Below are 12,917 nucleotides of genomic sequence, written 5' to 3' on the forward strand. Positions count from 1 at the left end.
TTCTTTTTCTGTCATGCTGCATGCCTCTGTTTCACTTAGCTGCTTTTCTGGTGAGTCCTCCTTTTCTTTCCTTTGGGGATTTCTTTGTCTACCCATGTTTGATCTCACCAACATATCTAGATGTTGAGTCTTACAGGAGCTGCTCCTTGGGTGGCAGTGGCTCCTCGGGCTGTGGTTGCTCCTCGGGCGGTTGTGGTAGCAGATGCTCCTCAGTTGGCAGCAGCTCCTCTGGTGGGTGCTGTTCCTTGGATGGGGGCGGGCTACACACGCAGCTGCTACACCTTGAACTGGGGCGGACTGCTCACGTGGCTGCTGATCCTTGAATGGCGGCTGGCTGCACGCTGCTGTTGTTCCTCTGAGGTGGTAGGCTGCTTGTGGGGCTACTGCTCCTAGGACTTGGACAGGTTGATTGCAAGTCTGCTGCTCCTCGGACGGGGGTGGGCTGCTTGCGAGGCTGCTGCCCTTTGGACGGGAGTGAGCTGCACGCGTGGCTGCTCCTCCTCAGATGGGGACGTGCCACTCACCCGGCTGCTGCTCCTTGGACAGGTGCAGGGTGTTGTGGCTCTGCTTCTCGGACCGGTGCGTGCTGCGTAGGGCTGCCGCTCCTTGGATATGGATGGTCTGCTCGTGCGGCTGCTGCTCCTCTGACTGGGGTGGGCTCCTGCTGCGCCTCGAATGGGGCTGGGCTGTTCACAGAACTGCTGCTCCTCGGATGGGGGCTGGCTGCTCACACCGCTGCTGTTCCTCGGATTGGGCAGGCTGCTCGTGCGGCTGCTGCTGCTTGGGCAAGGGCAAGATTCTTGTGCAGCTGCTGCTCCTCGGACTAGTGCAGGGTGCAGACTGTGCACAGCTGCTGCTCCTCGGATGGGGGCAGGCTGCACAGTGCTGCCGCTCCTCAGACGTAGGAAGACTGCTCATGTGGCTGCTGCTCCTCGGACAGGTCGGACTGCTCGCGTGGTTGCTGCTCCTTGGACAGGGAAGTGGGCCGCTCACACAGCTGCTGCTCCTTGGACAGGGGCAGGCCACATGAGGCTGCTGCTCTTAGGCTCAAGGCTGGCTGCTCACGGGGCTGATACTCCCTGGACAAGAGTGTGCCACTCATGTGTCTGCTGTTCACGTGGTTGAAAAAATAATGTGAAAAGAAGTAGATAATTAAGGAACAAACAAACAAACAAAAAAGGAGAACAAAGAGAAAAAAGCAAAAAAAAAGCAACAAACAAAAAAGGGGAAACAAAGAAAAAAGCAAAAAAAAAAGCTAACAAAATAATAATAAAAAAATAAAAATGAAAAATTGAAATGTCATTCCTTTGACTGGCTTAAGATCCCAGTTTTCTGGAATGTCTGTGATTTTTTTTTTGTTTTCATTGTGGTTTTAATTACATTGGAGGCCTTTGTATTGTTATTGATTTCCAATGTATTATCATCAAGATCAGAGAATATACATGATACTAGAGGCCTGGTGCACAAAATTTGTGCACAGGTAGGGTCCCTAGGACTGGTTGGCGATCAGGGCCATTTGGGGCCTTCCTTCGTTCTGTGCCGCCCCCTGGTGGTCAGCGCACGTCATAGTGATCAATTGAACTCCCGATCTCCCGATTGAACTCCCCAGGGCACAATTTTCATATTAGGCTTTTATATATATAGATAATTTCAATTCTTTTAAGTTTATTTGGACTCAAAAAGTACCATGTTCACCAGAAAAGGATGTGTCTTCTGTAGATGCTGCACATCTGTTATGTGAATGTCAATTAAGTCAAGGTGATTGAGTGTTCAAATCTTTCTTTACTTTACTGTTTTCATCAGATCATTCCATTAGTTGCTGAGAAAAGGGTGTTACATTCATTTTAACTCTTTCCATTTTTGCTTCATGTGTTTTGAAGCTTTTTTGTTGGGCACATATACATTTATAATTATTATGACTCTGAGGAATTAACCCTTTCACACAGCAAAAGATCCTTCTTTACTTGTGGTAATGCTATTTGTCTTAAACCAACTTCATCTGATATTAAGACAGCACAGCAGTTTTCTTAGGCTTAGTATTTGTATGTTATATATCTTTTTTCCATCCCTTTGCGTTCAATATATCTGTGTCTTGCTTTCTTAAATGGCATCTCTAATAGACAGTATGTATTTGGGTCTTGTTCTTCATCCATTCTAACCATTTCTATCATTGAATTGAAGTGTTTTGAGGATTTACTGATGTGGTTGCAATGGTGCTTACCATTTATGATTAACTTTGCACATGTGGAATAAATATATTTTGTTTTAGTATTAAGATAAAAGAATACTGGAAACTCTTTCAGGCGTGAGTTACTTGCTAGTCCCAAAGGCTAAGGGACAAACATGAAACAGAAGAATTAGGATAGGGCTGGAAGAAAGGTCCCAGTTCTTTTTGCTTTAGGTAGTTGGGGTGACGAGAATGTGAGAGGGGTCCGGAGCGGGAGGAGAGTCAGGAAGCCACTGATGCCTATCCCTGCTTTGTCCCCACAGATCCCAGTTGCCTCACGCCCAATCACAGAGCCAGACAGAATTCACCAGCAACTAGCTGCCCCACAAGGATTGCATGCCAGCCTCACAGCGAAGGAGTGTCCGCCAGGTACATTCTAACACTGATCTCCAGGCCTTACCCGACTTGTCTCCAGGTGTTCCCAGCCCTCTGATTTCCAAAGTTCCTGGTTCTTTATCTACAGGTATTTATTAAATGGCTCCTGAGTGCCTGGCACTGTACTGGTGGAGAGCAGGAGGCCCCTGCCCTCCTGGAGCTGTTCTTCTGAGATGGACTCAGACAGACAGTTGAAGGTGACAGAGAGACGAGATAGGAACCATGAGGATAATTGAGTGATGGGTGGGACAGAGACTGGGTTGGTGAGGCATCTGAGGATGTGACCTTGACGCAGAGAGCAACTGTCTTTAGTGCAGAGCGCCACGCACAGTGGTCCGGAGAGGGCCCCCCAGGAGCTATGGTCCCAGGGGCAGGGGGAGAGCTTGTTTGAGCAAAGCTGGGGGGCAGCTGGCGTGAGTGTAGGGTGAGTTTGGGGTAAAGAAGTCACAAGGGCAGGTGAGAGCAGACCACAAGCCCTGGACACTCTGGAGGGAGCATAGATTTCACTTTTTGAGTGAGGTATTCAAGAAAGTAAACTATCCCAATATGTTGTATTGATTAAATGTTGAATTGATACTATGTTGAATGTTAGGTCAAAAAATACATAGTTAAATGAATTGGCCCTCTTTCTCTTTTTCCCCCTTTTTTATTAAATTTATCGAGGTGACATTGGCTAATACGATCATACAGATTTCAGGTGTGGGTTTCTGCGTTACAAGATCCATATATTGCAGTATGTGCCCATCACCCAAAGTCAAGTCATCTCCCATCACCATATATTAGGACCCCTTTTACCCCCAACCCCCTTTCCCTCTGGAAACTACCACACTGCTGTTTGTGTTCAGGAGTTTCAATTTTATATTCCACATATGAGTGAAATCATGTGGTTTTTAGCTTTTTCTGACTGACTTATTTCACTTAGCCAAATATTCTCAAGGTCCATCCATGTTGTTGCAAATGGCAGTATTTCATCCTTTCTTATAGCTGAGCAGTATTCCATTGTTCAGATGTACCACATCTTCTTTACCAGTCCACTGTCTTGGGACACTGGTTCTTTCTATGTCTTGGCCTTTGTGAATAATGCTACAATGAACATACGGGTGCATATACCTTTGCGAATACATGTTTTTGAGTTTTGGGGTATATACCCAGAAGAGGTGTTGCTGGATCATATGGTAGCTCTATTTTTAATTTTTTGAGGACTCGCCAGATGTCTTTCCATAATGGTTGTACCAGACTGTGTTCCCACTAGCAGTGAATGAGGGTTCCCTTTACTTCACATCCTCTCCAGCACTTGTTATTGCTTGTCTTGTTGCTAATGGACACTCTTCTTTTTTTAAAAAAAAATATATTTTATTGATTCTTTACAGAGAGGAAGGGAGAGGGATAGAGAGCTAGAAACATCGATGAGAGAAACATCGATCAGCTGCCTCCTGCACACTCCCCACTGGGTATCTGCCCGCAACCAAGGTACATACCCTTGACCAGAATCGAACCTGGGACTCATTGCAGTTTTGATCGTATTTCCCTAATTGCCAATGAGGTTGAACATCTTTTCATATATCTATTGGCTATTTGTATGTATTCTGGGGGAGGTGTATTTTCAGGTCTTCTGCCCACTTTTTGATTGGGTTGTTCGTTTGGTGTTGCATTTCATGAGTTCTTTTATATTTTGGAAATTAAACCTATGTAGGAGCTATTGTTTGCAAATATCATCTCCCATATGGATGGTTGCCTCTTTGTTTTGCTGCCAGTTTCTTTTGCTGTGCAGAACTGTTTAGTTTGATACAGTTCCATTCATTTATTTTTGCCTTTACTTCCTTTGCCTTCAAGGTCAAGTTCATAAAGTTTTCTCCATGACCAAAGTCCCTAAGTTTGTACTTATATTTTCTTCTGTGTCACTTATTGTTTCAGGTCTTATATTTAGGTCTTTGATCCATTTTGAATTAATTGTTGCACAGGGGGAGAAACTGTAATCCAGTTTCATTCTTTTGCATGTGGTTTTCCAGTTTTCCCAGCACCATTTACTGAAGAGACTATCTTTACTCCATTGTGTATTTCTGGCTCCTTTGCAAAAATTATCTGTCCATATACATGTGGTTTTATAGCTGGGCTCTCTATTCTGTTCCATTGATCTGTGTGTCTGTTTCTCTGCCAATATCATGCTGTTTTGATTATCATAGCTCTGCAGTATAATTTGAGTCAGGTAGCAAAATATCTCCAGCTTTTTTTTTTCTCCTCAGGATTGCTTTGGCTATTCGGGGACCCCTTTCTTTTTACTCCTTTTTGAAAAAATATATTTTTTATTGATTTCAGAGAAGAAGGGAGAGGGGGAGAGAGAAACATCAATGATGACTGAAGGGTCCTGGGTGGTTTGATTCTCAAGGGCACATGTCCAGGTTGTGGGCTCGATCCCCAGTAGGGGGCATGCAGGAGGCAGCCAATCAATGATTCTCTCTCATCATTGATATTTCTATCTCTCTCTTCCTCTCTGAAATCAATAAAAATATTTTAAAAACACAAAACATCCACATAGAAATTGATCTGTGACCTCCTGGTTTATAGGTTGACCCTCAACCACTGAGCCACGTTGGCCAGGCATTTATGTATTTTTTAAAAGAGCGAAATCCTCCAGTGTTGCAGAAAATGGTATCCCAAAGTGATTTCAGTCAAGAAAAAACAGCATTTGGCACTATGCTGCCTTTTCTCCCATTTCAGGATACACATGGGAGAAAAACCATTTCCCTTCTTAAAAAAATAAAACACAACAAAACCCTTTCTCCTCCGGTTCAACTTCCACTGCTTATTCCTAGAAACACCCAGAAAACAATATAAACAAGGTCCCGTCCACCTCACCTGGCCTCTGCCAGTCTAAAGGCTCACAGCAAGGGCTGTTCCTTGGGAATTTTCTCCTCTGCTATAACCAGGAAACTGACCCCTAATTTCTGGGAACTGGCAAAAATAAAAAAACTCCCATTTCCTTCCAGGAGGGGCCTGAGGGCTCTGTAAAGGATCAAAGGGCATGGACCTGGCCCATGTGCAAAGGGGGCTTTTCTATATAAAAATACCCAACACCTTATAACCTAACGTTTAACCTACAGGTAAAAGCGAGCAGCTGACTTAGATACTAAAACGGTGTGTGTCTCACCATCTTTAACCATAAAAGAAACAGAGGGGAGCAGAGTCCAGAGAATTTGATTTCCTCTCCTTTCCAAAAACTTTGACGGGTATTCTAGGCCAGAGCCAAGTTGCAAAGACAGACACGTTCTCGCAGGGTGCAGTCTCCGCCGGATAACGCTGCCACTCCTGGGCGGCCTGGCGCATGGCCACTTTACTGAAACTTTCTCCCTGGTGTGCATAGTGCTTAACCATCACTCGGACAATTATTTTCTCAATTCGACTTTGTCACTGACAAATACTTCAATGGCAGCTTCTAGAAACGGCCCAGAGGGCCCCCTGCCACCCAGTTCAGGGTCACAGATCCTTCCAGTTGATGGGCTCCTTGCCAGACTTTTGCAGCAGCTCGTCGGTTTCGAGCAATGTCTGCACCCAAAGAACCCTCTGTGCACAGACAAAGGGGAGGGATGGGCGGTCTGCAGCGCGTGGTGGCGCTTCCTATCGATGGCGCTGGCCTTCCTCTGCGCATAGGAGCCCCAGAGCAAGAAGGCGAGGCCACTCGAGTTCTGATTTAGCCAGGACACAACCACGTCCAGACCGCTAGGACAGCGTTGAGTAGAACACCTTGCTTGGCCCACCCAGATACATCTCCATGGCCAGGATGCACAAAACCATCTATGTCTGTAGACAGCTCTTCGTAAATGTCTTCCACACTGGGCGACATTTGGGTCCATGGTATGGATCCTGTCCCAGGATGACAACCTTCACGTCTCTTGTGCTGCACATTTGGGTCCACGTGAAGACTTGGTGTGGGGGTGGATACACAGTGTAATGTCTTCCTTCTTCTGCAACAAATCCCATTAGCTTTATAAAGGGTGTCCCAAAATTCACGCAAGATTTGAATTTTGCGTGAGCATTAACAACAACAACAAAAAATAAAAGCCTAATTTTACTTGGTTTATTTAATCAGATTCTAGTATCTGTTGCCCTTTGATTTCAATCCCTTCAATTTGATAAGCATTACCAAGTACCAATTATGGCCCAGGAGCAGGGACAATGAAGGCCAATGAAGACCACGGCTTTTCGTATGTGCCAGCAAAGCCGTGGAGGCCATTTACCCGATGTTCTATTCCATACATAACCCTATACTGTATACTTTATGAATCAATAAAAAATTTACAATTTTTAATTATAACCCTGTGTTTTCTATCAAAATTACTTCTTGCGTGAATTTTGGGACACCCTTTAAAATACGGTTTTCCGAACTCACCGGCAGGTTGCGAGTCGCGAGTCTAAGCAGGGCCCTGGCCTTCTTCTTCTGGATGTGGACCAGCTGCTCGGGGCTCAGTGGCGATGAGGCGATGGGTGTGCCAGGCTCTTCCTGCCCCGCCCGGGCCTTCTTGGCGGGGCTCACCGCTGCATCCCCGCTCTCCTCCGCCTTGCCGGCGCCGGGGGAGGAGAAGGGGTACAGTGTCTTCTGGCTGATCACCCTGAAGCCGCCCAGGGCCCCGCGGGGCTGGCACAGGCTGTGGCGGTCCGCAATTGGCGCCAAGCCGCGCGCATGCTCCCACCGAGGGGGTGGGCTCCACTATGTATTTTTTAACCTAAAATATCCACACTGGGAATCGAGCCCGCAACCCAGGCATGTACCCTCACTAGGAATGAAACCATGACCTCTTGGTTCATAGCTCAACGCTCAAACACTGAGCCATATCGACAAGGCTCTTTTTACCCTTTCAACATGGCAACTATGAATTTGAATTTCATGTGTGGCTTGTAATACATTTCTGTTGGCAGTGATGGTCTAAGGGAGTGGTCGGCAAACTCATTAGTCAACAGAGTCAAATATCAACAGTACAACGATTGAAATTTCTTTTGAGAGACAAATTTTTTAAACTTAAATTTATATTGGTAGGTACATTGTTATTAACTTAATTAGGGTACTCCTAAGGCTTAGGAAGAGCCACACTCAAGGGGCCAAAGAGCCGCAGTTTGCCGACCACGGGTCTAAGGGATGTGAGTGGATTTTCCTGTTTGGATTCCACTGATGGCTGAAAGAGGCCTCCCTTAGCCATCACTGCCAGCCTCCAGGAGCCCTGTGGTCATTCACTCACCAAATTCTCTCTCTTTTCCCAGGATTCTATCTGTCAGAACGCAGCGGAGTGTGTACACCATGCACTGAAAAAGAGGGTTTCACCCGTAGTCGCAACCGCCTCCCTTCTTGCCACCCCTGCTCTAACTGCCCTGCAGGTAGAGATGTAGACCTCATGCCTACGGTTAGGGTGCCAGACAATGAGTTGATAATTGTATCGAATGGGGGATCAGAAACCTAATTGCCAGCCCAGCGTGGTCTTCATCATACCCTTTTTCATGATATGACTTAGGCCAATAAAATAAAATGAAAAAAGAAATTATTTTTATAATGCATGCCACACAGGAGGGACATCTTTTAAACCATCAGATGGAAGTGGTGGGAGAATAACCTGTCCCTTGAAGGGAGGACTCAATGGCCACATCATGGAAGGGGTGGCCGAGTGGAAAAGTGCTGGTTTGGAGCCGGGATGTGGGGCTTGTCCTGGCCAGACCCCTCTTGGCCCTGTGCTTCCTGGCAGGCTCTCCGCCTTCCTCAGCCTTCACGGCCTAAGGCCCCTCTGCAGGGTTAAGTTTTCGGAACTCACCCAAGGGTTCCTCCCCACCCAGGATCTCTCAGGTTATACCCGACCCTTCTTAATCATCCTGTAAACCAATAGATATTTCCTCCCAATCCTGATGTAATAAATAAAGAATCATGGCCTTTTTTATGTACGCGGTTATTGTGGACAGGTGAACAGTGCTGTCCTTTTTGCACCTCACAGACATTGCTGCAGAAACTAACCTTCAAATCTGTGTCGAACTGAGTGAAGCTGAGTGTATGTGGGGGGGGGGGGGGGTTGGGGGGGGAAAAATGGTTTGAGGGACACGTGATGGAAATGTATCCCCCGAATCCTATCCTTTATCTTCAGGTAAAGTACAAATAGCTGCATGCACCAGGACGAGTGACACCCAGTGTCAATGCGAGAATGGCACTTACCAGGATAAGGATTCTCCTGAGTACTGCCTACGGTGCGACACAAGGTAAGACACGAGAGCCCGCCGTGGCCATCTGCGTGTCTTCACGCTCCCGCTGCAGCACCCTCTTCCCACCCCTCCTCAGCTCGGTTTCCCTTTGGCCAGGCTGACCTTCCCACTGGGCACAGTAGGCCGCTAATCAGGGCCTATGAGCCTGTCAGTGGCCCATGTAAAGCTATAGGTTTTCTTAATATCAGAAGGAAGGGATTGTGTACAATGCAGCCACACTTGCAGTCATCTTTATAGCAATTCAATCACAAAATGGTTTTGTTTTTTTGGGTTTTTTTGTGTGTGTGTTTTTTGGTGCCGGCCTGAGCCCATGAACATGTAAGTGTCCACAGCCAAGTCATAATGACCCGAGCCTGTAGCTCCTTCAGGGTTCCTCAAACCCCTGCGCCAGGTCCGCCACCTTCCCCCAGGGCCCTGCTCCCTCAATAAGACCGTGTTTTCCCTGTTATTGGGATTTAGGGGCCAATAGTAATTTGGTCTTTTACAGTGTGGCTGTGCTTGGTGGGGACAGTCAAGGGGTGGAGGACAAGAGGGTCCTTGTATTGAGGGTTGACTGCAGTGGTTCTCAACCTGTGGGTCGCGACCCCTTTGGGGGTCGAACGACCCTTTCACAGGGGTTGCCTAAGACCATCGGAAAACACATATATAATTACATATTGTTTTTGTGATTAATCACTATGCTTTAATTATGTTCAATTTGTAACAATGAAATTGGGGGTCACCACAACATGAGGAACTGTATTAAAGGGTCGCGGCATTAGGAAGGTTGAGAACCACTGGACTAGAGAATGAGGCTCAGCTTGTGGCTGGAGTGAGCTACTTCCTCACTCGGGCTCCCCCTGCAGGTCAGGGAAGCTCAGTGCAGGCCTTACAGAGAAGGCCCAGCTCCTGTGGGTACAGCTCTGAACACTTAACTGGAGCACTCAGGGGCTGAAGGTGGCATCAGGTCCCTCCTGAACCCGGCAAGGGGGTGAGAGGGCCTGTCGGGCAGACAGGAGAAGGCTGTTCTTTTTCCACTCTCCCGCCAGGGGACACTGGGTGGGTGTTGCTCCCTCTTTCTCTTCCTCTTACCCCTTCACATGCTCCCTGTGTTTGAACCTAGGTGCCCTAATGGCAAGGTCAAGGCCAGGGACTGTGGCCCCAACAACAACCTCGAGTGTGTGGACCAAAAATCAGGTATCCAGGCCCATGGGGAGGCCCCAGTTCCTGGAGAGCCAGTGACCACCAGCCTGGACGCACCCACTGCTCCCTCTCTCTCCTCAGGCACACCATGGTGGGTGACCCTACTTGCCTGCATCTTTGGGCTTGGAGTCCTTGCCCTGCTGGGCACATTTGTATATTGGTACAGGAGCCATAACCTTACAGGTGAGTTTGGCAGGAGTGATGGGCGGGCACTGGCACTCTCTGCTGCTTCCCTCACTTCCTGCTTCAGACAGAAAGGCCCACCCCTCTGTCTCCCAAATCTCTGGGTCTTTCTGGCCTGGCTGTGATCTTGTTCCCTGGGATCACCCCTACCCCCCACCTCACCTGCACCTGTGGAGGGCCAGGATCCTATCAGTCCCCTGTCTTGGGGCTGATGGTCACCTCCTCTCCTGCCAAGTCGGGGAGGGCAGGCCAGTTCTTCACGTCTGCAGGGCCCTCAGCCAAGGCAGAGGGGTGGTCAGTGCCTCAACTGGGTGACAAGAGTCGGGAGGAGAAGGTCGGGAGCGGGGCGTGGTTTACAGCTTTGATCAGAGCAGAACCCAACAGAGATTTGATATGTGTTTACTTTTACTTCTTTCCCTCCTTTCTTCCCCTTCCTGAGGGTGTCCCAGAGTTGGATTGCCCTTCCCTGTCACCAGGCCCAAGGCACCTTGTCAGTGTCTGAGCCCCAGCCCATGCCCTTCCCAGCAGGGAGACCCTGCAGAGAGGGCCTCCCACGCTAAGGCAGACCCCCTTCTCTTCTAGGTTCTGGAGCGGCCACCAAGAGCAGGAGCAGAGTGAGTGGGTTTCTCCAGGACCTGTGGCATCAGGTGGTGAGGAACTGCTTCCTGCCCAGAATAGGGCCCTGGGTGGGTGTGGCCCCAGTCTGTCCTGTGCTGCTCTCCCCGGCTCTCTAAAGTGGCCCTGTCCTTCCTGCTGCTTGTGACACCCAGACCCACAGCCCTGCACTCTGGGCTGTGGGGGTGTCATATGCTGAACCCCCTTAGCACAGCACCAGGGTCCTGGTGCTAACAGCAAAGTCCTGGATGTGCTGAGCCTCTGCCAACCTGAGAGGAGGGAAACCTGGGAGGGGCGGGGCAGCAGAACCTACGTGTCCCCTGAGACCCTTTAGGGAGCCTGGGTGTGGACTCCTGAGTCAGCTCTTTTCCTTCCCAAGGGCTGGTTTGGTTGCTTACGAGCCCCAGTAGAGGCTGAGGCTCTGGACAATGTCCGAAACCTGGCCAAGAGCGACAGAGACTCATTGTCCTCTGAGCAGGAACAGGAAGAGCTGGCAGGTGGCCTGGTGCATCCCGCAGGAGAAGCACAGCTTCTACTGGTGAGTGGGAGCGGCCATGCCAGGTCCTGGCCTTTGTGCTGGCCCAGGACTGTGTCAGAAGCAGGGAAAGGCCAGTGCTGGTCAGGACTGCTGTCCTGGGGAAGGATGGTACAGGGAGATCAGGACCTGAAGGGGAAGGGGCTGCACTGCAGGGAGCTGTTAGCTCTGTGGAATGCCTGGGTCTTCTTATCTGTCTAGATGTCACAATATCCCAGAGTCCGGAACAGGCAGGCACAGGATGGCGCCCTCATCTTTGTTGACTGGCTGAATGAGGGCTGCAGATAGTCCACTGTGTAGTTGTAAAATAATTTAGTAAGCCATTCCTCGTAACAATAGGAATATCAGACTTATTACAAAATTCTTATTATATAAAAGCCTGTGTGACTGGTTGCTATGACATGAACTGACCACCAGGGGGAAAACACTCAATGCACGGGAAGAAAGATGCAGGAGGCTTCTACCACTCCCTGAGAGGATGGGGCCTGGGGGGATCGGGCTGAAACCGCCTCTCTGACATCCCCCAAGGGGTCCCGGATTGGGAGAGGGCGCAGACCAGGCCGCGGGACCCCACTGGTGCACGATCCATGCACTGGGCCTCTAGTATGATAATAAATCTTAGTCTAGATACCTAATCCTATTTGTAGGGTGGCATTTAGAAGTAGAATTTCTGGGCACACACACGTGCATACAGTTTTGGTTCATATCAGTTCATGAGTTTTAGTATGACATTGAGTGGTAAACCTGTAGAAATATTTAATTTTTATTCCTCAGAAGCTTAGAAAGTCATTTCCCTTAACATAAGATGAAATTCACTAATTTTTTAGAGTTTTTAAATTTACGATGATTTTTAGCATCTAGCGTTGTTATCCAAATAGAACTGACTATGTGACCTGATGTGACATGAGGTGTCTGACTTGTTCTGAGTCACTGTCTCTTTCCTCCAACCCCATTTCACAATGGATCCTCTCATTCTCTCGGCTTTTGGCTCCTCCTTTATCAGATGTGAAATGTTTACAGACTTTCCTGTTTCCTTTGTTTCTTTCCTGCATCTATGGTGTGCTCTTTTTAACACGTGTTTTTTTTTTTTAATTGATTTTAGAGAGAGGAAGGGAGAGGTATAGACAGAAATATCAATGATAAGAGAAACATTGATAGGTTGCCTCTTGCATGCCCTCTAGTGGGAATCAAGTTCACAACCCCGGGCATGTGCCCTGACCAGGAATACATCACCTGATCTCTTGGTTCATGGATCAGCGCTCAACCGCTGAACCACACCAGCCCGGCTACAGTATGCTCTTTTAAGATAAAGTATAAAAGGAAACAAACCAAAAAGGACAATAATCCCTCGATCGTGATTAATCACTTTTCACATTTTTTAAAGTAGTGCTTATCCACAGTGAGAAAAAGTAAATAGTACAGAAAGGTTCTCAGGGAGTGGTAGAAGCCTCCTGCAGTCTTTCTTCAGCCCCCCCACTTTTTTATTTCAGGTAATTATGAGATACAATTCTTTTTTTTAAAATGATTTTATTTTATTTTTAAACTTTTATTATTTTTTTAATTTAA

General features: G+C 47.8%; 1 protein-coding gene and 1 long non-coding RNA gene across 4 annotated transcripts in view; one reads left to right on the top strand and one right to left on the bottom strand.

Moving 5' to 3' along the window:
* LOC106725808 overlaps window positions 1-2,526 on the bottom strand; it is a 94,604-nt gene extending 92,078 nt beyond the window's left edge. The window contains exon 1 of the long non-coding RNA XR_001361785.1: window positions 2,489-2,526. This is a non-coding gene — a long non-coding RNA (uncharacterized LOC106725808). The remainder of the gene's footprint in view (window positions 1-2,488) is intronic.
* TNFRSF10B (tumor necrosis factor receptor superfamily, member 10b) overlaps window positions 1-12,917 on the top strand; it is a 43,204-nt gene that overhangs the window by 26,087 nt on the left and 4,200 nt on the right. The window contains exons 2-8 of one of the 3 annotated variants that reach the window (XM_005864586.2): window positions 2,491-2,596; window positions 7,856-7,969; window positions 8,722-8,833; window positions 9,939-10,012; window positions 10,100-10,201; window positions 10,784-10,851; window positions 11,196-11,354. In XM_005864586.2, the coding sequence (XP_005864648.1) occupies window positions 2,491-2,596; window positions 7,856-7,969; window positions 8,722-8,833; window positions 9,939-10,012; window positions 10,100-10,201; window positions 10,784-10,851; window positions 11,196-11,354 (735 nt within the window). Of the gene's footprint in view, window positions 1-2,490; window positions 2,597-7,855; window positions 7,970-8,721; window positions 8,834-9,938; window positions 10,202-10,783; window positions 10,852-11,195; window positions 11,355-12,917 lie in introns of all 3 variants that reach the window. The other 2 variants (XM_005864587.2, XM_014538297.1) reach the window with 2 other exon arrangements.

The sequence above is a fragment of the Myotis brandtii genome, unplaced genomic scaffold, assembly GCF_000412655.1.
Source record: "Myotis brandtii unplaced genomic scaffold, ASM41265v1 scaffold19, whole genome shotgun sequence".
In the NCBI taxonomy this organism is placed as follows: Eukaryota; Metazoa; Chordata; class Mammalia; order Chiroptera; family Vespertilionidae; genus Myotis; species Myotis brandtii.